Below are 23,733 nucleotides of genomic sequence, written 5' to 3' on the forward strand. Positions count from 1 at the left end.
GGGGTATTCTGCTACAGAATCCTGAGTTTTAAGTCCTTACGTTAAGAACTGACTGATTTACACAGGGTTGAATGCACTATGTCTGTCAAACTGCAGGCAGGGTATGGGTAAACACTTTTAGGGGCATTTTAACCACTTCCGGTTGGTCCAGGAAGCTCAGAATCAACACAGGTAGACCTCATAGTGGCCTGATGGACTGGTACCGAAGACAGGTTCATACGGCATTCATAACCCATATAGACTTCAGGTTGAAATTAGGGGTGCAGGCAATGTATTCCTATGGGGAGAGATGACACTGTAATCTGTGAGATCAAAAAACACTGTTTTACTGTTAAGGGTTAATGCCACACGGTCAAGGTTAGGCTTGCACGGATCGGGAGGACCTTAGGAACATTCATGTGGTGAATTTTTCTTCTCACCTAAACGGTTCTCTCACTGTCACTCAAAAGCAAATGACATTGTGGGGCAGGCTTCATTTTGGGCCTACTTTTCTAATGGTCGTTGCGCTTAGACCGAGCGAGCTACGGTCAAGCGGGATAGCTCGTTGAACTCAGCACAGTCTGGAGACTATGGTGATGCCATTTTTTGTGTTGATTTCAGAATGCCATTTTGGTGATGGTCCCTCTCCGTTTAAACATATTGCAAATGCACAAAAGTCAACTAGCAAGTCAGTGTCCATCAGTCAATTAGATGTCATTATGACACCAAACCCACTTTTTACTACTCATTTAGAAGCCAACTATCACATATGTCAGAGCAGTCCCATAATTCACAGCGCCTTTAGTTTAAAACATAATAAAAAGGTAAAACACATAGTTACGTTCTAGCTGCGGGTCCAGTTCGGACATTATGTGAAGTCCTATGTGAGGCAACCCCGAATCCCGAGTTTCGGCTCGATAGGTCATTTGGTGTCCGAGAAAAACCCTAATTGGTGCTGAAAATCCACTTTTTTCCATGCCTTGCTATGGGGTCCTTGAACGAGCTATCGGACAGAAACGTTGGGGTCCGTCTCTATGGGCCGAGCCGGTTTCAATGCACCTAGCCTTGCGTCTCTGAGACTTTTCTAAACGTCGTCATTTTCGTAATGGTCAAAATGAATTGAAGGTATTGCAAATGTACGAGGCTGTTTCTCGGTCCGAGAACCGTCTAGAGCCACGTAACTCACCACGTACCATCGACCGGAGGTCTAGAACAGGTTTCTAAAGTTTCGGAACTCTAGGTCTGACGGTTCTTTTTTAGCTCCAACAAATCTAACTATTGCAGCCACTGTCTGTCTCTACGCACCCCAATACGTCCCTCCATCCAAGTTGTGTTTTAGTGTGATTTTTTTTTCCTTTGATTTTTTGGGGGAAAAATGACTGATTTACAGTTCATGGGGGTTGCCTAATCACATATATGAAGTTTTGGACAGATCAGACTTTTTTAACCCTTTGAAACAGCCCCTGAGACACCAATTATGGCACTTCCGGTTGGCACAGGAAGCTATAAATCACCACATATCCTCATTGGGGTATGCTGTTACAGAATCCTGAGTTTTAAGTCTTTACGTTAAGAACTGAGTTATTTACGGAGGGTTTAGTATATGTGTGTTATTTCAGAAAATCATAGAAAATCACAGAAATCTCGCAGAGCTCCGCAGCACACTTTAAAAAGATTCGTATGAACACCCTGCAACTGGATCTGTAACCGTTGAAAAAAAAAAACGCCTATTTGTGACCATCGCCAAGTTGTCATTGTTCCGTTTCTCTTAAATGACGATAGATAAATGGCTGGTTCTTTTTTTATTGACACCGGAGGCTCCTTGACTTTGACCTGAAGTGGAAAAATAATTTCTCTATTTCCATTTTGGACCTTTAATCCCAGAAAAACGGCCATAACTCAAAAACCGTTGAGGCCTAGACGCCATCTTGTTCGGGGCCAACTGCCCATTATGCCAAACCTACGCTCACCAAGTTTCGGCTTCGAAATATTTTCCGTTTTCGAGATAAGGCCCCGTCGTGATTCGTGATGTTTTGCCAAATTGCCATATGATTCCGTATGCCCTCTTGTGGGAATTTCCGGGATAGCGGAAAAATGGTCCAAAACTTGTTTATTTTATAAAACGGAAACCGAATGTCCGACAAAGTTCATTTGATGACTTCCCGGTAGGTCTGGCCCTACCGCACGGCCCGACGCCGACCGCAAATTTTACAAATGTTTTCGGACGTCTAGTAAGGGACCGTACATTTGCAATATGGACTTTTTCACCGATCATACACGAAATGCCGAAATGTTCCCTTAAGGTATGTTATAAAGGAAATACTGTAACTTGGAAAGTATACATACTACATGTACGAAGTTTCCATCCTCTACGTTGTGCATGCTATATGAAAAATTATGAAAGTGTTTTCATAATTGCCCCCTTTGAACGAACTGTATAAAATGATAGGTTAATTAACATATCAGACCAGAGAGACGTAGAGCTACAGCTCACGTTTAAAGTGGTTTGAACTCTGAATCTCAACCACAGGTAGAGAAGATAAAGTCACCTCCTGGACAATCACTGATTAGCTGTGCTAAGTAAAGTATCTAGAAAAGTGAATTGAAGTGGAACCATTCTACTACTCTTTTGAAACCATTGTTTTCCGTTACTCTCATCACCCCACTGGGAACCATCGACATGACTGGCTAGCCTATCTTCAAAGAAGCTTCAGGAGCGAATGGAAGTAGAATAAACTTTAGCTCTGTTCAGGACTACACAACAACTCACCGGATACCGGACGACTGCAGAGGAGAACAACAGTAGAAGACGGGAAAGGCCCAACCCCTTTCCAAGGCGGCAAGGTTCCCGAAAGAGATACACGGCGAACCAAGGCATTTTTATGTAAATACATTCATGATTTCTTACTCCACGCGAGCGAATGGTTTGTGTGCAAAGTAGAAGTGAGAGTAGTTTCTAAATTTACCAACGTTAAGTGTCTCTGTCCCTCGCTCTCTCTCTTGACCTCTCCTATCCTGTATTACTATTTAGTTATAGCTAGTAAATAAATAATTAAACCAATTTGTGTAGAACGGAATCATAAGTAAGGCTCGGGTTTTGCAGATGCAAGGTTATGACTGTTGAGAATGATGATATGATACGAGGTTATGATTAATAAGTTGACTGTTTATGGATGTGATAGGTAAAGACCTTAGAGTTTAATGAGTTAATTGTTACATTATTAATTTAAATAGGTTAACAATTACACATAGTTAGTTGATTAGATACTATAACAGTCATCAGATTAAATTAATTTAAGGATCCGCCCCTTTTTACATTTTTTGACTAAAATGATATCCCCAAATCTAACTGCCTGTAGCTCAGGCCCTGAAACAAGGATATGCATATTCTTGGTACCATTTGAAAGGAAACACTTTGAAGTTTGTGGACATGTGAAAGGAATGTAAGAGAATTTAACACAGTAGATCTGGTAAAAGATATTACAAAGAAAAAAACAACCGTTCTTTTGTATTCTGTTTTAAATGCAAGAGTAAGGCCATAATGTATTATTCCAGCCTAGGTGCAATTTAGATTTTGGCCACTAGATGGCATCCGTGTATGTACCAAGATTTTAGACTAATCCAATGAACCATTGCATTTCTGTTCAAAATGTTGTATCAAGACTGCCTAAATGTGCCTAATTTGTTTATTAATAACTTTTCATGTCCAAAATTGTGCACTCTCCTCAAACAATAACACAATATTCTTTCACTGGAATAGCTACTGTAAACTGGACAGTGCAGTTAGATTAACAAGAATTTAAGAAGCCAATATCAGATATGTCTATGTCCTGGGAAATGTTCTTGTTACTTAGGCTAATGCGATTAGCATTAGGTTGTATGTTAGCTCAACTGTCCCATGGAAGGGACACTGATCCCAAAGAAGTTGAAGGTAAAGTCACGATCAGTCAACCTACCAGGGCAGTTACAGCATGTATTGATCAAATCTTTACTAATGCTGCAAAAATTTGCTTTAAAGCAGTATCCAAATTCATAGGATGTAGTGATCACAATATAGTAGCCATATCTAGGTAAAACAAAAGTTCAACAAGCTGGTCCTAATATAGTGTATGAGGTCACACAATAAGTTTTGTAGTGATTGTTATGTTAATGATTTAAAGAGTATTTACTGGTCTGTAATGAGGAGCAACCAGGCACTGCACTTCACACATTTATGAAATTGCTTTTTCCCGTTACTAAGAAGCATGCACCCACTAAGAAAATGACTGTAAAAACTGTTAAATCCCCTTGAGTTGATGAGGAATTGAAAAATGTAATGGTTGAGAGGGATGAGGCAAAAGGTATGGAAAGTAAGTCTGCAACCACAACCAATTGGAAAATGTGCTGCAAATTGAGAAATCATGTAACTAAATTAAATATAAAGAAGAACAAACTATACAATGAAACAAAGATACATTTTTTATAAAGAATGACAGTAAAAAGCTTTGGAGCACCTTAACTCTTAGAACTACCCCTCCCGGATCCGGGAGAATTGTCATCAACTGACACTAATTAGCATAACGCAACGGACAAAAAATATTACTAGAAAATATTCATATTCATGAAATCACAAGTGAAATATAGTGAAACACAGCTTAGCCTTTTGTTAATCATCTTTTCATCTCAGATTTTGAAATTATGCTTTACAGCCAAAGCAAGACAAGCATTTGTGTAAGTTTATCGATAGCCTAGCATAGCATAATGTACAGCTAGCAGCAGGCAACTTGGTCACGAAAATCAGAGAAGCAATCAAATTAAATCGTTTATCTTTGATGAGCTTCGGATGCTTTCACTCACGAGACTCCCAGTTAGACAGCAAATGTTCCTTTTGTTCCATAAAGATTATTTTTGTAGCCGAAATACCTCCGCTCGTTCTTCACGTTTGGCTGAGAAATCGACCAGAAATTGAGGTCACGACAATGCCGAAAAATATTCATAATTAGAGCCATAATATCGACAGAAACATGGCAAACGTTTTTTATAATCAATCCTCAAGGTGTTTTTCAAATATCTATTCGATAATACTGTATATCAACCGGGACAGTTGGCTTCTTAGTAGGAAAGAGAGAAACAATGGACGCATTTGTCTATTACGCACAAATCACTCTGAGAGCCACCAGCTGACCACTGATGCTGTCGTTCACGCTCATTTTTCGAAATAAAAGCCTGAAACTGTCTTGTGACACTAGACACATTAGCGAAGCCATAGAAAAAGGAATCTGGTTGATATCCCATTCACTGCTCAATAGGGACGCATAGGAACGCAGAGGCTTCTAAATAAGAGTCCCTTCGTGATTGGATTTTTCTCAGGCTTTCGCCTGCAATATCAGTTCTGTTATACTCACAGACAATAGTTTTACAGTTTTGGAAACTTTAGAGTGTTTTCTATCCTAAACGTTCAATTATATGCATATTCTAGCATCTTGTCCTGACAAAATAGCCCGTTTACTTTGGGAACGTTATTTTTCCAAAAATGAAAATAGTGCCCTCTAGTTTCAAGAGGTTTAAATGACATTTTGGGCAAAAAGGCAAACAGCTCCATCATTCATTGAATTAGATGGTTCATTCATAACAAAACCCACTGATATTGCCAACTACTTTAATGATTTTTTTCATTGCTAATCTTGCCAAATTTAGGAATGACATGCCAGCAACAAGTACATCTGACCAAATTAAGAAAGACAAGCATTTTAATTTTGAATTCTGTAAGGTGAGTGTGAAGAGGTGAAATAATTATTGTTGTTTATCAACAATGACAAGCCACCGGAGTCTGACAACTTGGATGGAAAATTACTGAGGATAATAGCAGATGATATTGCCACTCCTATTTGTCATATCTTCAACCTAAGCCTACTAGAAGGTATTTGCCCTCAGGCCTGGAGGGAATCAAAAGTCATTCCGCAACCTATGAATAGTAAAGACCTCTTCACTGGCTCAAATAGCAGACCAATCAGGCTGTTACCAACCCTTAGTAAACCTTTGAGAAAAATGGTTTGACCAGATATAATGCTATTTTACAGTAAACAAATTGACAACAGACTTTCAGCATGCTTATAGGGAAGGACATTCAACAAGCACAGCACTTACACAAATGACTGATGATTGACTGAGAGAAATTGATGATACAAAGTTTGAGAGGGGGCTGTTTTGTTAGACTTCAGTGCGGCTTTTGACATTATTGATCATAGTCTGCTGCTCGGAAAAAACATATGTGTTATAGCTTTACACCCCATGCTGTATTGTAGATAAAGAGTTACTTGTCTAACACAACACAGAGGGTGTTCTTTAATGGAAGCCTCGCCAACATAATCCAGGTAGAATCAGGAATTCCACAGGGCAGCTGTCTAGACCCCTTTCTTTTTTTCAATCTTTACTAACGACATGCCACTGGCTTTGAGTAAAGACAGTGTGTCTATGTATGCGTATGAGTCAACACTATAAACGTCAGCTACTACAGCGACTGAAATGACTGCAAACACTTATAGAAGAGCTGCAGTTAGTTTCAGAATGGGTGGCAAGGAATAAGTTAGCCCGAAATATTTCAAAACTAAAAGCACTGTATTTTGGACAAATCATTCTCTAAACCCTAAACCTTAACCTCTAGCGTCGAGCAATCCCGTATCCGGGAGCGTAATCATAGCCTCAAGCTCATTACCATAACGCAACGTTTCCTATTCATGAAAATCGCAAATGAAATGAAATGAATATATTGAAACACAAGCTTAGCCTTTTGTTAACAACACTGTCATCTCAGATTTTCAAAATATGCTTTAACCAAAGCTACACAAGCATTTGTGTAAGAGTATTGATAGCCTAGCATAGCATTAAGCCTAGCATTCAGCAGGCAACGTTTTCACAAAAACAAGAAAATCATTCAAATAAAATAATTTACCTTTGAAGAACTTCGGATGTTTTCAATGACGAGACTCTCAGTTAGATAGCAAATGTTCATTTTTTCCCCAAATATTATTTGTGTAAGAGAAATAGCTCCGTTTTGTTCATCACGTTTGGCTAAGAAAAAAAACGAAAATGCAGTCAACATATCGACAGAAACATGGGAAACGTTGTTTAGAATCAATCCTCAAGGTGTTTTTCACAATTCTATTAGATGAAAAATCATTCCTGGCAGTCGGTTTCTCATCAAAGGCAAACGGAAAACTACTGCAGCTGGAGATTACGCAATAATTGCGACGGAGGACACCAAGCAACCTCCTGGTAGATGTAGTCTCTTATGGTCAATCTTCCAATGATATGCCTACAAATACGTTACAATGCTGCAGACACCTTGGGGAAAACGTGGAAAACGTAAGCTGACTCCTAGCTCCTCCACAGCCATATAAGGAGTAATTGAAATGAGGCGGTTTAAAAAAATGTGGCACTTCCTGATTGATTTTTTATCTGGGTTTCGCCTGTAACATCAGTTCTGTGGCACTCACAGACAATATCTTTGCAGTTTTGGAAACGTCAGAGTGTTTTCTTTCCAAAGCTGTCAATTATATGCATAGTCGAGCATCTTTTCGTGACAAAATATCTTGTTTAAAACGGGAACGTTTTTCATCCAAAAATTAAAAGAGCGGCCCCTATATCGAAGAAGTTAACTAAATCTTGTAATGAATAATGTGGAAATTGAGCAAGTTGAGGTGACTAAACTGCTTGGAGTACTCCTGGATTGTAAACTGTCGTTGTCAAACCATATTGATACAACAGTAGCTAAGATAGGGAATAATCTGTCCATAATAAAGCCCTGCTCTGCCTTCTTAACAACACTATCAACAAGGAAGGTCCTACAGGTCCTAGTTTTGTCGCACCTGGACTACTGTTCAGTTGTGTGGTCAGGTGCCACAAAAAGGGACTTAGGAAAATTACGATTGGCTCAGAACAGATGAGCACGGCTGGCCCTTAAAACTACACGGGGAGCTAACATTACTGATAAGCATGTCAATCTCTCATGGCTCAAAGTTGAGGAGAAATTGACTTAATCACTACTTGTTTTTGTAAGAAGTGTTGACAAGCGCAGACACCCATGCATACCCCACAATAAATGCCACCATAGGTCTCTTCACAATCCCCAAATACAGAATAGACTATGGGAGTCCCACAGTACTACATGTAACTCTATTCCACATCAAGTAACTGATGCAAGCAGTAGAATCAGATTTTTTTAAATGATCAAATACACCTTATGAAACAGCGGAGACTGTGAAGAGACACACACAAAGGTACAGACACACGCATACGCACACAAGCGCTAGCACACAGATGTACATTGTAATATTGTTGTATGGTGGTATTATACATTTTGCATTGTGGATATGTAGTGGCGTAATGTTATATACAACAATGTACTGTTTTATCTGTTGCTCCAGACTTAGAAAAAACTGCCTTTGCACCCCATGTATGGAATAACATGTTCCTTGCAACTAGTTACATTGATGACTCTCGGGCAGTTCAAAATATGGGTTGAGGACATCTTTGTTGAGGAATGTGATTGTTTTTCTTAAGTGTGTATTTTTGTATTCTCTTGTATTTTGTCAAATGTGTGAAATTGTAAAATGCAGGGCTGCCTTATGAAAGACACCGGTCCTTTTTGTCAGTGGGACTCCCTGTTGAAATAAAGGTAACCTCAAATATAATCCAGTAAAAAAAAATCACAGCATTTTTTATAAAGTTGTTAGCGGCACATTATTGTGGTCTCAAACCAGTGAGCATAAAGTACATTCTTCAAGAATATGAGCACTCTGGAATTATTTACACAATGAAAGTCATAATTGCTGCAGTTATTAAAACCATAAATGCTGTGAATGACACCTCCTCACCGGGACCAAATTCCTCTTCTCTCTGCATACATCTGAGAATCAGGATGAACCAACATCACCCATGGTGAGTCAAAAAATGTGCCAAATTCATATGATGGGACAGTTACGTTTCAATTTCCATAGCGTCGCTGTAAAGTTTAAACAAAGGACATTTCAGATTCATTCTGCCAGCTAGATGCTGGCGTAGAAACAGTGGGGTAGTGGTAAGAAAATAGCTGATTCCAGGTTGCAGTGAAAAAAGCTATGCTCCATATACGTTCAATACATTTTTCTGTAAAAGGTGGATAAACGCTCACTTAAAATGAAGGTGAGTAAATTACGTTTAGGCTACCCTCCACAACATTGTAGAATAGATTATAAATAATGTATGCCTACACAATCTTTCAATGGGACGATCATACCACTAAACAACACCACCGTTGCTTGTTTTCAAGTAGTTTACAGAACTATAGTTTAATAGTGGATCCCAAATCAATTGTGGGGAAGGGATGCGAGGCCTCCTTTTCCCATCGTATTGAGAAAAACAAACGCCATAAGGAGAGTGAGTGAGAGAATGCCAATGAATGCTCTGACTGCTGCTAGAGGGAAACATTTTGGTCTGGTGTTACCATGGCCACTGGGAGAAAGAGGATGGAAACAGAAAAATGGTTCAGACATTACAATTATTTAGACACACTTTGACATTCAAATAAAAAACATTTTATTAATAATATGGAACACTAAAATACAGGACACAAGTGTATTAAAATACATTGAAAAAATCATAGCCATGCATTTTTACATGACCAGTATTTAGATTTGAGTGTGTTCTTACATAGGGAATTTGGTTTTGTCCTAATTAAACAGTTCACATCACTGTCCGGGTATGGTGAAGTGGACTAGGAGGAGAGAAACACATTGTGCATTGAGCCCTGTAAGAGCTTTTTATTAGTTAGCCCAACTGTGCAATATTTTGGTCTGTGTAATAATACATACATAAATAAATAGTTAATCACAATACTTGCAACCTCACCACATCAATGCTCTAAAAATCTCCCAATGGTACACTCTACAGATCACAGGCAAGCCAAGCACTGCAGTAGTCTGGGTAACAGTCTCTTTAGCTATTCCACTCCCTGTACTCTGTCATTTGCCAAAGATGAAGATTGGCAATGACAAGGAGTGGCAAGGAGTGAAATGTTTCTAAAGAGATCTGTACTCAGACTAGCACTGTTGCACACGATTGTCAAACACCACACAAACACATACACACACATTGAAGAATGAGCAACAACAAAAAATAGATCAGATCTTCTTCTAGTCCATGGGCTCAAACAGCTTCATTCTCTCTTGGACAGAAAGACCCTCCTTCAGACTCTGACAGACAAAGATGAAAAAAAGGAAGAAATGAGGCACAAGATCAGTGTTTTGTTTTTAGTTATTGCAGTGTTATCAAATTGGGATCGAGTCAAAGTTACAGTGGCTTGTGAAAGTATTCACCCCCTTGGCATTTTTCCTATTTTGTTGCCTTACAACCTGGAATTAAAATGCATTTTTGGAGGGTTTGTAATCATTTGATTTACACAACATGCCTACCACTTTGAAGATGCAAAATATGTTGTATAGTGAAACAAACAAGAAATTAGACAAAAAAATTGAAAACTTGAGCGTGCATAACTCTTCATCCCCCCAAAGTCAATACTTTATAGAACCACCTTTTGCAGCATTTACAGCTGCAAGTCTCTTGTGGTATGTCTCTATAAGCTTGGCACATCCAGCCACTGGGATTTTTGCCCATTCTTTAACTTCTCTAGGGTAGGGGGCAGCATTTGGAATTTTGGATGAAAAGCGTGCCCAAAATAAACTGCCTTCTACTCAGGCCCAGAATATAGGATATTCATATAATTAGTAGATTTGGATAGAAAACACTCTAAAGTTTCCAAAACTGTTAAAATAATGTCTGTGAGTATAACAGAACTGAGAAAAATCCAGTATTCTGTATTCTGAAAAATGAGGGAGTAAGAGCAGTCAATGAGTGGACCCTGCCGTGTCACAGAGCTTTTTCATGCGCACGACCGAGAGAGTACCTTTCTCGTTTACCTTTTATATTGACAACGTTATTGTCCGGTTGAAATATTATCGATTAGTTAGGCTAAAAACAACCTGAGGATTGAATATAAACATCATTTGACATGTTTCTATGAACTTTACAGATACTTTTTTTTTGTCTGCCTGTTGTGACTGCGTTTGAGCCTGTGGATTACTGAACAAAACGCGTGAACAAACCGGAGGTTTTCGGATATAAAGAGAGACTTTATCGGACAAAAGGAACATTTATTGAATAAATGAATGTCTTCTGAGTGCAACCATATGAAGATCATCAAAGGTAAGTGATTACGTTTATCTCTATTTCTGACTTGTGTAACTCTTCTACTTGGCTGGTTACTGTTTGTAATTATTTGTCTGCTGGGCTATGTTCTCAAATAATTGTAAGGTATGCTTTCGCCGTAAAGCATTTTTTAAATCTAACACCGTGGTTGGATTCACAAGAAGTTAAACTTTAAATCTATGTAAAATAGTTGTATCTTTTCTGAATTTTTATAATGAGTATTTCTGTATTTGAATTTGGCGCTCTGAAATCTCACTGGATGTTGGCATACCCTAGAGAGGTTAAGGCAAAACTGCTCCAGCTCCTTCAAGTTGGATGGGTTCCACTGGTACACAGCAATCTTTAAGTCATACCACAGATTCTCAATTGGATTGAGGTCTGGGCTTTGACTAGGCCAATCCAAGACATTTAAATGCTTCCCCTTAAGCCACTCGAGTGTTGCTTTATCAGTATGCTTAGGGTCATTGTCCTGCTGGAAGGTGAACCTTCGTCCCAGTCTCAAATCTGTATTTAGCGCCATCCATCATTCCTTCAATTCTGACCAGTTTCCCAGTCCCTGCTGATGAAAAACATTCCCACAGTATGATGCTGCCACCACCATGCTTTACTGTGGGGGTGGTGTTCTCAGGGTGATGAGAGGTGTTGGGTTTGCGCCAGACATAGCATTTTTCTTGATGGCCAAAAAGCTACATTTTAGTCTCATCTGACCAGAGTACCTTCTTCCATATGTTTGGGGAGTCTCCCACATGCCTTTTGGCAAACATCAAACGTGTTTGCTTATTTTTTTCTTTAATCAAAGGCTTCTGTCTGGCCACTCTTCCGTAAAGCCCAGCTCTGTTGAGTGTACGGTTTCAAGTGGTCCTATGGACAGATACTCCAATCTCCGCTGTGGAGCTTTGCAGCTCCTTCAGGGTTATCTTTGGTCTCTTTGTTGCCTCTCTGATTAGTGCCCTCCTTGCCTGGTCCGTGAGTTTTGGTGGGCGGCCCTCTCTTGGCAGGTTTGTTGTGGTGCCATATTCTTTCCATTTTTTAATAATGGATTTAATGGTTCACCGTGGGTTGTTAAAAGTTTCAGATATTATTTTATAACCCAACCCTGATCTGTACTTCTCCACAACTTTGTCCCTGACCTGTTTGGAGAGCTTCTTGGTTTTCATGGTGCCGCTTGCTTGGTGGTGCCCCTTGCTCAGTGGTGTTCCAGACTGGTGTATATACAGGTGTATATACTGAGATCATGTGACACTTAAATAAAGTCCACCTGTGTGCAATCTAACTAATTATGTGACTTCTGAAGGTAATTGTTTCACCAGGGTGAATACATATGCACGCACCACTTTAGAATTTTTTATTTTTTTAGAATTTTTTGAAACAAGTAATTTTTTTCCATTTCACCAATTTGGACTATTTTCAGTATGTCCATTTGTTGTAATGCAAAAAAATAGGAAACATGCCAAGGCGGATGAATACTTTTGCAAGGCACTGTACCTCGCCCCTGACCTCTCACCGTTGACCTGACCCCTCTGATTTGCCTGGTGAGTGTCGACCTCTCCTTCTTCAGGAAATCAGGGTTGCTTGTCAACTTCACTATGTCTACAGTGTATGCATAGAGAGAAGTCCTAAGTCACTATACATGCCAGTAGGATTATTAGTCTGTGTGCATGCAGGTGTGCACATATGAGTGTGAAGTGGTTGCACTGTGTGGGGTGGGGGTGTTTGTGTGTGCATGTCTTACCGTAAGCCTGAGCAGCATTGGAGCCGTCGCCGCCCCTGCCCTCATCCCTGGGAGACCCTGTTGCAGTCTGGAGCTCCTCTCGCAGCTTGGGAATGTCACATTGGACCTTGGACCGGCTGAAGCTCAGCTCAGCATACAGGGCTTTGAGCTTGTCTTTGGCGTATGCCTTATCCTGCATACACATACATATTGGGAAGATTGAAGTTTTGCCAGATTTCCTTTGACGATCTATTGACAAAAAAAATCTGGTGAATTCGAGTGGATGCACATGGTTTCAGAACCCCCATGGAACGGGGAGCCAATCATTTATTTTAGACTACTTGAAACTAGAGATGTGCACTGTTAGTTGAATATACAAATCGAGTGAATATTAGTCTGCGCAAAATAAAATTACAGGCCTATTTTAACACTGAAAAGTATTTTTTCTGAATTACATTAAAATATCCATGTGACATTGTTACATACAAGTACATACCATGACATTTGAAATTATTAATTTAATAAAACATTTACTTTTCAATGTAGTTTTTGTGACATGCACTTTGCCCCACAACAAAGGGTCTCAATGTGTAACAAGTGTAGAGAGAGTTCACGAATGCAATGCAAGGTGGAATGAAATCATGGAATTTAAAGCTAAAAGAAATGAGAAGGAGTATGCTACAACGAGCAACCAACAGGGTAGTTGGGACCACATTTTGCCTATTTAGCTATAGCTGGCTAGCTTGGCTACTCCATTCAAGACAGGCACTGTTACAGTGTCTTCGGAAAGCATTCAGACCCCTTGACTTTTTTCACATTTTGTTACGTTACAGACTTATTCTAAAATTGATTAAATTATTTTTTCTCTCTCATCAATCTACACACAATACCGCATAATGACAAAGCAACAAAAAAACAATGACAAAGCAAAAAGCATTTCTGCACATTTATTAAAAATATCAAATATTACATTTACATACAGTGGGGGGGAAAGTATTTGATCCCTTGCTGATTTTGTACGTTTGCCCACTGACAAAGAAATTATCAGCCTATAATTTTAATGGTAGGTTTATTTGAACAGTGAGAGACAGAATAACAACAACAAAAAAACAGAAAAACGCATGTCAAAAATGTTATGGCTCTACCACGGCATACAGTCATTACTATATTAAAGAATTTAAACAATGAGAAAATATGGAACAATATATAATGACATGTTAATTATATAAAGCAGCCAGTGTAATCATCTGCCAGAGAGTAGCCCCAAAAGGCCCGAGCCCCAAGTAATACATTTGGGCCAGATAACTCTCACCGGAATCAGTCCAAGCCCAAGTAATACATTTGGGCAAAATAACTCACCGGAATCGGACCGAACTCCATCCCCACATCCTAGCCATAAGTAATACTGCCGAAGGCGGCCAAGAATCGGACCACATGACGTTGGCCGAGTCTGACTCTCAGCCGTGTGTCATTTTGGGTGCATAAGCATGAGGGAGTGGACTAGAGGTCGACCGATTATGATTTTTCAACGCCGATACCGATTATTGGAGGACCAAAAAGGCCGATACCGATTAATCTGACAATTTTTTACATTTGTAATAATGACAATTACAACAATACTGAATGAACACTTATTTTAACTTAATATAATACATCAATAAAATCAATTTAGCCTCAAATAAAAATGTTCAATTTGGTTTAAATAATGCAAAAACAAAGTGTTGGAGAAGAAAGTAAAAGTGCAACTGCTGCTGGCAAAACGCAAAGAAAGTGCTGTTTGAATGAATGTTTGCCTGCTTCTGCCAACCACCGCTCAGTCAGATACTTAGATACTTGTATGCTTGTATGCTCAGTCAGATTATATGCAATGCAGGACACGCTAGATAATATCTAGTAATATCATCAACCATGTGTAGTTAACTAGTGATTATGATTGATTGATTGTTTTAATAAGATAAGTTTAATGCTAGCTAGCAACTTACCTTGGCTTACTGCATTTGCGTAACAGGCAGTCTCCTTGTGGAGTGCAACGAGAGAGGCAGGTCGTTATAGCGTTGGACTAGTTAACTGTAAGGTTGCAAGATTGCATCCCCCGAGCTGACAAGGTGAAAATCTGTCGTTCTGCCCCTGAACAAGGCAGTTAACCCACCGTTCCTAGGCCGTAAATAAAGATTAAATAAATAAATAAAATCGGCCAAATCGGTGCCTAAAAATACCGATTTCCGATTGTTATGAAAACTTGAAATCGGCCATTCCGATTAATCGGTCGACCTCTAGAGTGGACACACCTTGCAGTTATGGAGCATAACAACATTGTGAGACAGAAACCCACAAGGGACACTGAAAGATAAAACATCAAGGCAACAAGAGTAATGACACAACCACCTCATTCTTCTCTCTGCAGATTCTCAAGACACAACACAAAATTCCCCTGCAAAGGGCTACTATTGACAAGAATGATCTGTCAATGGGCTAGGGGAGGTTAACAGATAGTACTTTGAGATGAGACAGGGAGTTTTGATTGTGCAGGGTTGTGCTTAGACAGTAAATGTATTGTTGTGTATGAGAGCGATTGAGGTGCCATGCCGCCCATACAAACCAATTCATACAGTGTAAGAACTGCCTTCCAAAGACTTTTCACACCTTATTTAGCCCCCAGCCCAATTCACTTTGTTGACTTATCTTTCCTCTCAAAAGCAGCTCCCAATGTCCCCTCATTGTCCCTAAACAATACTCTAGCCGGTCCATTCGGTTGCCATCTGTCCCTTCCACAAAAAGTGTAAAATGCTAACACCACAACTTGTCTGCAGGAGGACCAAATGTGGTGGTTAAAACCTCTTGGGACTCTGGGGGCGGTATTTCATTTTTGGATAAAAAACGTTCCCGTTTTAAACGGGATATTTTGTCACGACAAGATGCTCGACTATGCATATAATTGACAGCTTTGGATAGAAAACACTCTGACGTTTCCAAAACTGCAAAGATATTGTCTGTGAGTGCAACAGAACTGATGTTACAGGCGAAACCCAGATAAAAATCCAATCAGGAAGTGCCCCATATTTTGAAAGCGCTGCATGCCAATGACTCCTTATGTGGCTGTGAATGGGCTACGAATGAGCTTACGTTTTCTACGTATTCCCCAAGGTGTCTACAGCATTGTGACGTCTTTTTACGCATTTATGTTGAAGAATAGCCGTAAGGGACCACATTTGGCAAGTGGTCACATGATGGCTCCCGCAGAAAATCTTGCGTAAAGTACAGAAGTAGCAATTATTCCAATCGCTTCTAATAAGAAACCAATTAAATTAAATTAAACCAACTAAAGCATATTTTGAAAATCTGAGATGACAGTGTGATTAACAAAAGGCTAAGCTGTGTCTCAATATATTTCATTTGTGATTTTCATGAATAGGAAGATTTTCAAGGGATATTTATGTTCGCTGCGTTATGCTAATTAGTTTGAGGCGATGATTATGCTCCCAGATCCGGGATTGAGAGTCGCAAGAAGTTTTTAAGAAGCAATTGTTTCCAGGAAACAGGATACCCCATTATAATCAATGGGAGTATGGCGATCTTCGTGGTCAATATTTTTTTGTAACACAATCACGTATGAATATTTGCTTCTATTTAACCAGATGTATATCCTTGAACCATTTACTTTAAAATCCCACACTGAAATGAGGATATGAGGATAATTGTTTTTGCTACCGGCAGCTAGTTTTGACATCACAATCTTGTGTAGAGCAGAAGAGTTAGAACTTATATGGTCATTGCAATCCGTGGGAAAGATGTTTCAGTCTCCTCCTTGCCTACAGGCTGATAGTGTTTATATCAGATCTATTTTTATGATCGCACCACTTTCCAGTGTTTGTTCTTCGGGTATGGGATACAGTTTTGATAGCAAGGGCAAGCATGGCTTGTTCAGGATTTAACTTCTTGCTCCTACTTGAGACGCAGATGTCTCAAGAAGACACCTGGAAATGCAAATGCGCTACGCTAAATGCTAAATGTACTCGTTAAAACTCAAACGTTCATCAAAATGCACTTGCAGGGTATTGAATTAAAGCTACACTCGTTGTGAACCTAGCCAACAAGTCAGATTTGCCGAAAATGCTTTTCGGCGAAAGCATGAGAAGCTATTATCTGATAGCATGCAACACCCCAAAATGCCTGAATGCGACCTAAACAAAGATTTAGCTTAGCCAGCGCTACACAAAACGCAGAAATAAAATATAAAACATTCATTACCTTTGACGAGCTTCTTTCTTGGCACTCCTATATGCCCCATAAACATCACTATTGGGTCTTTTTTTCGTTTAAAATCGGTCCATATATACCCAAAATAGCTTTCTATGGAAGCTGTGTGATTCAGAAAAAAACATTGTTTTAAAACGTAGCGTCATTTTTTAAAATTAAAAAAGTTGACGATAAACTTTCACAAAACACTTCGAAATACTTTTGTAATCCAACTTTAGGTATTAGTAAACGTTTATAATCTATCAAAATGATTACAGGGCGATGTGTATTCAATAGCTCCTCGTCTTCAAATCAATGGCTGAAAATGTGCACCTCACAACATCCTGGCTGAGACCGGAAGAAATTGAATCCAGTTAGTTGGATTTACCAACAAAAAAGTCCCTGGAAAATGGTGACAATGGCGACACCGTGTGGAATCTGTAGGAATTGCATGCAGGTCCATAATTAATTTTGTGCCCTTTTAACAACCATGAAAGTGACGCATGGAAATTATTTTTAGCTTTCAGAGAGCAGTTTTTCTTGCGCTTTTCGATGAAACACACGATCTGTTATAGTCACAGCCGTGATTTAACCAGTTTTAGAAACTTCAGAGTGTTTTCTACCCACACATACTAATCATATGCATATACTATATTCCTGGCATGAGTAGCAGGACGCTGAAAAGTTGCGCGATTTTTAACAGAATGTTCGAAAAAGGAGGGGGTAGACTTAAGATCTCTATTCCAAGGAGGACCATTTGTTTGGTAAGTCTGGAAAGATTTTCACTTTCATATTTTCATGTCAACTAAGGCTAGGCTTAGGCTAGTAGAGGGTTAGCTAACAGAGAGCCTAGCTTCTAATGCTAGCTTTAGCATGAATGTTCCAATTTTATGTTAAATAATGAGCAACATGAGAAGCATTGTACAGTGCATTTGCTTGTTTGCTAGTAGCAAGTATGTTCATGAGTCATGAATACAGGTATGTCTCATTTAAAAACATTTTTTAACCATTATTTAACTAGGCAAATCATTAGCTAGATAATGTTAGCTAGATAGCTAGCTAATATCATTTGGAAGACCCATTTGTGACCAAGCTTCAACTTCCCCACTGATGTCTTGAGATGTTGCTTCAACATATCAACATAATCTTCCTGCCTCATGATGCCATCTATTTTGTGAAGTGCACCAGTCCCTCCTGCAGCAAAGCACCCCCACAACATGATGCTGCCACCCCCGTGCTTCACTGTTGGGATGGTGTTCTTCAACTTGCAAGCCTCCCCCTTTTTCCTCTAAACGTAACGATGGTCATTATGGCCAAACAGTTCTATTTCTGTTTCATCAGACCAGAGGACATTTCTCCAAAAAGTACCATCTTTGTCCCCATGTGCAGTTGCAAACTGTAGTCTGGCTTTTTTATGGCGGTTTTGTAGCAGTGGCTTCTTCCTTGCTGAGTGGCCTTTCAGGTTATGTCGGTATAGGACTCATTTTACTGTTGATATAGATATGTTGTACCTGTTTCCTCCAGCATCTTCACAAGGATCTTTGCTGTTGTTCTGGGATTTGCACTTTTTGCACCAAAGTACGTTCATCTCTAGGAGAGAACAAATCTACTTCCTGAGTGGTTTGATGGCTGTGTGGTCCCATGGTGATTATACTTGCGTACTATTGTTTGTATAGATGAATGTGGTACCTTCAGGCTTTTGGAAAATGCTCCCAGGAATGAGCCAGACTTGTGGAGGTCTACAATTTTTTCTGAGGTCTTGGCTGATTTCTTTTGATTTTCCCATGATGCCAAGCAAAGAAGCACTGAGTGATAAGGGAATGTATATGTTTAAAGTCATAACTAAAGGATTCCACCCTGAAATTAATTCCATAATATGTGTGTTGCTGTGTAGTGGTGTGAGAGTTGAGAGAACAAAGGACAACAGGAAAGAGGCTCCTTCCAAGGTCCCGCTAATCTAGGGAGGGAGGGAACTGCATGGAACTGCCAGCTTGGTAGTGATAAACGAGGAATGTGGACTGTGGGGAACGATACAGCCCACCTACTGTTTGTGTGTCTGTGTGTCCATGTAAGTAGGACTGTGGGGAAAGATACAGCCCACCTACTGTTTGTGCGTCTGTGTGTGCATGTAAGTAGGTGTGGGGGGGGGGAGTTATAAAATGACATGTCTTTGCATTTTGGACTTTAGAACGTTCTCTGAATAAACTTTACGGACCTTTTGCAGAAGCTGAGTCTTTGCCTAATTATTATTAAACCCAGGGTCTTACAAACCTCAGGGATTGGTCAAAGCTTAAATAATTGTTTAGTTATCAACATTGGGATTGAAAATTCTTGTGACACTGAGTTTGAAGGTAGGCCTTGAAATACATCCACAAGTACACCTCCAATTGACTCAAATGATGTCAATTAGCCTATCAGAAGCTTCTAAAGCCATGACATAATTTTCTGGAATTTTCCAAGCTGTTTAAAGGCACAGTCAACTTAGTGTATGTAAACTTCTGACGCACTGGAATTGTGATACAGTGAATTATAAGTGAAATAATCTGTCTGTAAACAATTGTTGGATATATTACTTGTGTCATGTACAAAGTAGATTTCCTAACCGACTTGCCAAAACTCTAGTTTGTAAACAAGAAATGTGTGGAGTGGTTGAAAATGAGTTTTAATGACTCCAACAGAAGTTTATGTAAACTTCTGACTTCAACTGTAGATATGGTTAAAGTGACTATGCATATATGATAAACAGAGTGTAGCAGCAGTGTAAAAGAGGGGTTGTGGGGTGTGCTCACAATGCAAATAGTCCGGGTAGCCATTTGATTACCTGTTCAGGAGTCTTATGGCTTGGGGGTAAAAACTGTTGAGAAGCCTTTTTGTCCTAGACTTGGCACTCCAGTACCGCTTGCCATGCGGTAGTAGAGAGAACAGTCTATGAATTTTTAGGGCCTTCTTCTCACACCACCTGGTGTAGAGGTCCTGGATGGCAGGCAGCTTAGCCCCAGTGATGTACTGGGCCGTACGCACAACCCTCTGTAGTGCCTTGTGGTCGGAGGCCGAGCAATTGCCATACCAGACAGTGATATAACCAGTCAGAATGCTCTCGATGTTGCAGATGTAGATCCTTTTGAGGATCTGAGGACCCATGCCAAATCTTTTTAGTTTCCTGAGGGGGTTAAACAATAGGTTTTGTTGTGCCCTCTTCACTACTGTCTTGGTGTGCTTGGACCATGTTCGTTTGTTGGTGATGTGGACATCAAGGAACTTGAAGCTCTCAACCTGCTCCACTACAGCCCAGTCGATCAGAATGGGGGTGTGCTCAGTCCTCCTTTTCCTGTAGTCCACAATCATCTCCTTAGTCTTGATTATGTTGAGGGATAGGTTGTTATTCTGGCACCACCCGACCAGGTCTCAGACCTCCTACCTATAGGCTGTTTCGTCGTTGTCGGTGATCAGGCCTACCACTGTTGTGTTTTCTGCAAACTTAATGATGTGTTGGAGTCGTGCCTGGCCATGCAGTCGTGTGTGAACAGGGAGTACAGGAGGGGACTGAGCATGCACCCCTGAGAGGCTCTAGTGTTGGGGATCAGCGTGGCAGATGTGTTGCTACCTACCCTCACCACCTGGGGGGCAGCCCGTCAGGAAGTCCAGGATCCAGTTGCAGAGGGAGGTGTTTAGTCCCAGGATCCTTAGCTTAGTGATGAGGGTACTATGGTGTTGAACTCTGAGCTGTAGTCAATGAATAGCATTCTCACATAGGTGTTCCTTTTGTCCAGGTGGGAAAGGGCAGTGTGGAGTGCAATAGAGATTGCATCATCTGTGGGTCTGTTTGGGCGGTATGCAAATTGGAGTGGGTCTAGGGTTTCTGGGATAATGGTGTTGATGTGAGCCATTACCAGCCTTTCCAAACACTTCATGGCTACGGACGTGAGTGCTACGGGTCTGTAGTCATTTAGGCAGGTTGCCTTTGTATTCTTGAGCACAGGGACTATGGTGGTTGCTTGAAACATGTAGGTATTACAGACTCAATCAGGAACATGTTGAAAATGTCAGTGACGACACCTGCCAGTTGGTCAGCACATGCCTGGAGCATACGTCCTGGTAATCCGTCTGGCCCCGCAGCCTTGTGAATGTTGACCTGTTTAAAGGAATTACTCACATCGGCTACGGAGAGCGTGATCACACAGTCATCCGGAATAGTTGATGCTCTGATGCATGCCTCAGTGTTGCTTGTCTGGTAGGCTCGTGTCACTGGGCAGCTCGTGGCTGTGCTTCCCTTTGTAGTCTGTAAAAGTTTGCAAGCCCTGCCACAAAAGACGAGCATCGGAGCCGGTGGCGTAAGATTCAATCTTAGCCCTGTATTGACGCTTTGCCTGTTTGATGTTTCGTCACAGGGCATAGCGGGATTTCTTATAAGCTTCCGGATTAGAGTCCCGCACCTTGAAACCGGCAGCTCTATCCTTTAGCTCAGTGTGAATGTTGCCTGTAATCCATGGCTTCTGGTTGGGGTATGTATGTACAGTCACTGTGGGGACGACATCCTCGATGCGCTTATTGATAAAGCCAATGACTGATGTGGTGTACTCCTCAATGCCATCGGAACAACCCCGGAATGTTCCAGCCAAAACAATGCAGGAGTGGCTTCGGCACAAGTCTCTGAATGTCGTTGAGTGACTACCTAGAGCACGGACTTCAACCCAATCGAACATCTATGGAGAGATCTGAAAATAGCTGTGCAGCCAAGCTACCCATCCAACCTGACAGAGCTTGAAAGGATCTGCCGAGAGGAATGGGAGAAACTCCCCAACATTTTTTACAGTACCAGTCAAAAGTTTGGACACACCTATTCATTCCAAGGTTTTTCTTTATTTTTACTATTTTCTACATCAAAACTATGCAATAAGAAATATGGAATCATGTAGTAACTAAAAAAAAAGTGTTAAACAAATCAATATATATGTTATATTTGAGATTCTTCGAAGTAGCCACCCTTTGCCTTGACAGCTGTAACGGATTTCCTCCTCTTCGTCTGAGGAGGAGTAAGGATCGGGCCAAAGAGCAGCGTGGTAAGTGTTCATGATCATATTTAATTCAAACTCAGAACACTAAACAATAAATGACAACGTGAATTTACAAAACCGAAACAGTACCGTGTGGCCCAAACACTCACACGGAAACAAAAACCACAAACCAACAGGGAAACCCAGGCTACCTAAGTATGATTCTCAATCAGAGACAACTAACGACACCTGCCTCTGATTGAGAACCATACTAGGCCGAACACAAAAACCAACATAGAAAAACAAACATAGACTGCCCACCCCAACTCACGCAGTGACCATACTAAAACAAATAATAATATAACAGAACTATGGTCAGAACGTGACAACAGCTTTGCACACCCTTGGCATTTTCTCAACCAGCCTCATGAGGTAGTCACTTGGAATGCATTTCAATTAACAGGTGTGCCTTGTGGAATTTCTTTCCTTCTTATTGTGTTTGAGCCAATTTGTGTTGTGACAAGGTAGGGGTGGTATACAGAAGATAGTCCTATTATGGAAAGAATAGCTCAAATAAGCAGAGAAATTACAGTCCATCATTATTTTAAGACAGTCAATCTGACCTTCAAGACTTTGAAAGTTTCTTCAAGTGCAGTCGCAAAACCATCAAGCGCTATGATGAAACTGCCTCTCATGAGGACCGCCACAGGAAAGGAAGACCCAGAGTTACCTCTGCTGCAGAGAATAAGTTCAGTAGAGCTACCAGCCTCAAAAATTGCAGCCCAATAAATGCTTCACAGAGTTCAAGTAACAGACACATCTCAAAATCAAAGAAACCATTACTAAAGGACACCAATAAGAAGAAGAGACCAAGAAACACGAGCAATGGACAGTAGACCGGTGGAAATCTGTCCTTTGGTTTGATGAGTCCAAGTATTTTGGTTTCAACAGCCATGCCTTAGGTGAATGGATGACCTCCGCATGTATGGTTCCCACCGTGATGCATGGAGGAGGAGATGTGAGGGTGCTTTGCTGGATTCAAGGTTTATTTAGAATTCTAGGCACACCACAGCATTCTGCAGCGATACGCCATCACATCTATTATTTGATTTTCAACAGGACAATGACCCAACACACCTCTAGGCTGTGTAAGGGCTATTTGACCAAGAAGGAGAGTAATGGAATGCTGCATCAGATGACCTGGCCTACACAATCATGGTTGAGATGGTTTGGGATGAGTTGTATCGCAGAGTGAAGGAAAAGGGGAATGGGATACCTAGTCAGTTGTACAACTGAACGCATTGAACTGAAATGTGTTATTTCATAGTTTTGATGTCTTCACTATTATTCTACAATGTAGAAAATAGTCAAAATAAAGAAAAACCCTTGAATGAGTAGGTGTGTCCAAACTTTTGATTGGTACTGTATTTAAAAAAAATACCAACAATTTCTAAAAACCTGCTTTTGCTTTGTCATTATGGGGTATTGTGTGTAGATTGATAAGGGGAAAAAATAATTTAATACATTCTAGAATAAGGCTGTAACGTAACAAAATGTGAAAAAACTCAATGGGTCTGAATACTTTCTGAA

At 40.3% G+C, this 23,733-nt stretch overlaps 2 protein-coding genes across 4 annotated transcripts in view; both read right to left on the reverse strand.

Annotated features, from left to right (window-relative positions):
• Positions 1-23,733, reverse strand: part of LOC139420919 (uncharacterized) — a 439,502-nt gene that overhangs the window by 76,488 nt on the left and 339,281 nt on the right. The window lies entirely within an intron of this gene.
• LOC139420899 (early endosome antigen 1-like) overlaps positions 9,573-23,733 on the reverse strand; it is an 82,807-nt gene continuing 68,646 nt past the window's right edge. For both annotated transcript variants that reach the window (XM_071171308.1, XM_071171307.1), the window contains exons 19-21: positions 12,935-13,106; positions 12,707-12,792; positions 9,573-10,190 (exon numbers count right to left, since the gene is read on the reverse strand). In XM_071171308.1, the coding sequence (XP_071027409.1) occupies positions 10,131-10,190; positions 12,707-12,792; positions 12,935-13,106 (318 nt within the window). In that variant the 3' untranslated portion in view covers positions 9,573-10,130. The remainder of the gene's footprint in view (positions 10,191-12,706; positions 12,793-12,934; positions 13,107-23,733) is intronic.

The sequence above is a fragment of the Oncorhynchus clarkii genome, chromosome 12, assembly GCF_045791955.1.
Source record: "Oncorhynchus clarkii lewisi isolate Uvic-CL-2024 chromosome 12, UVic_Ocla_1.0, whole genome shotgun sequence".
Classification (NCBI taxonomy): Eukaryota; Metazoa; Chordata; class Actinopteri; order Salmoniformes; family Salmonidae; genus Oncorhynchus; species Oncorhynchus clarkii.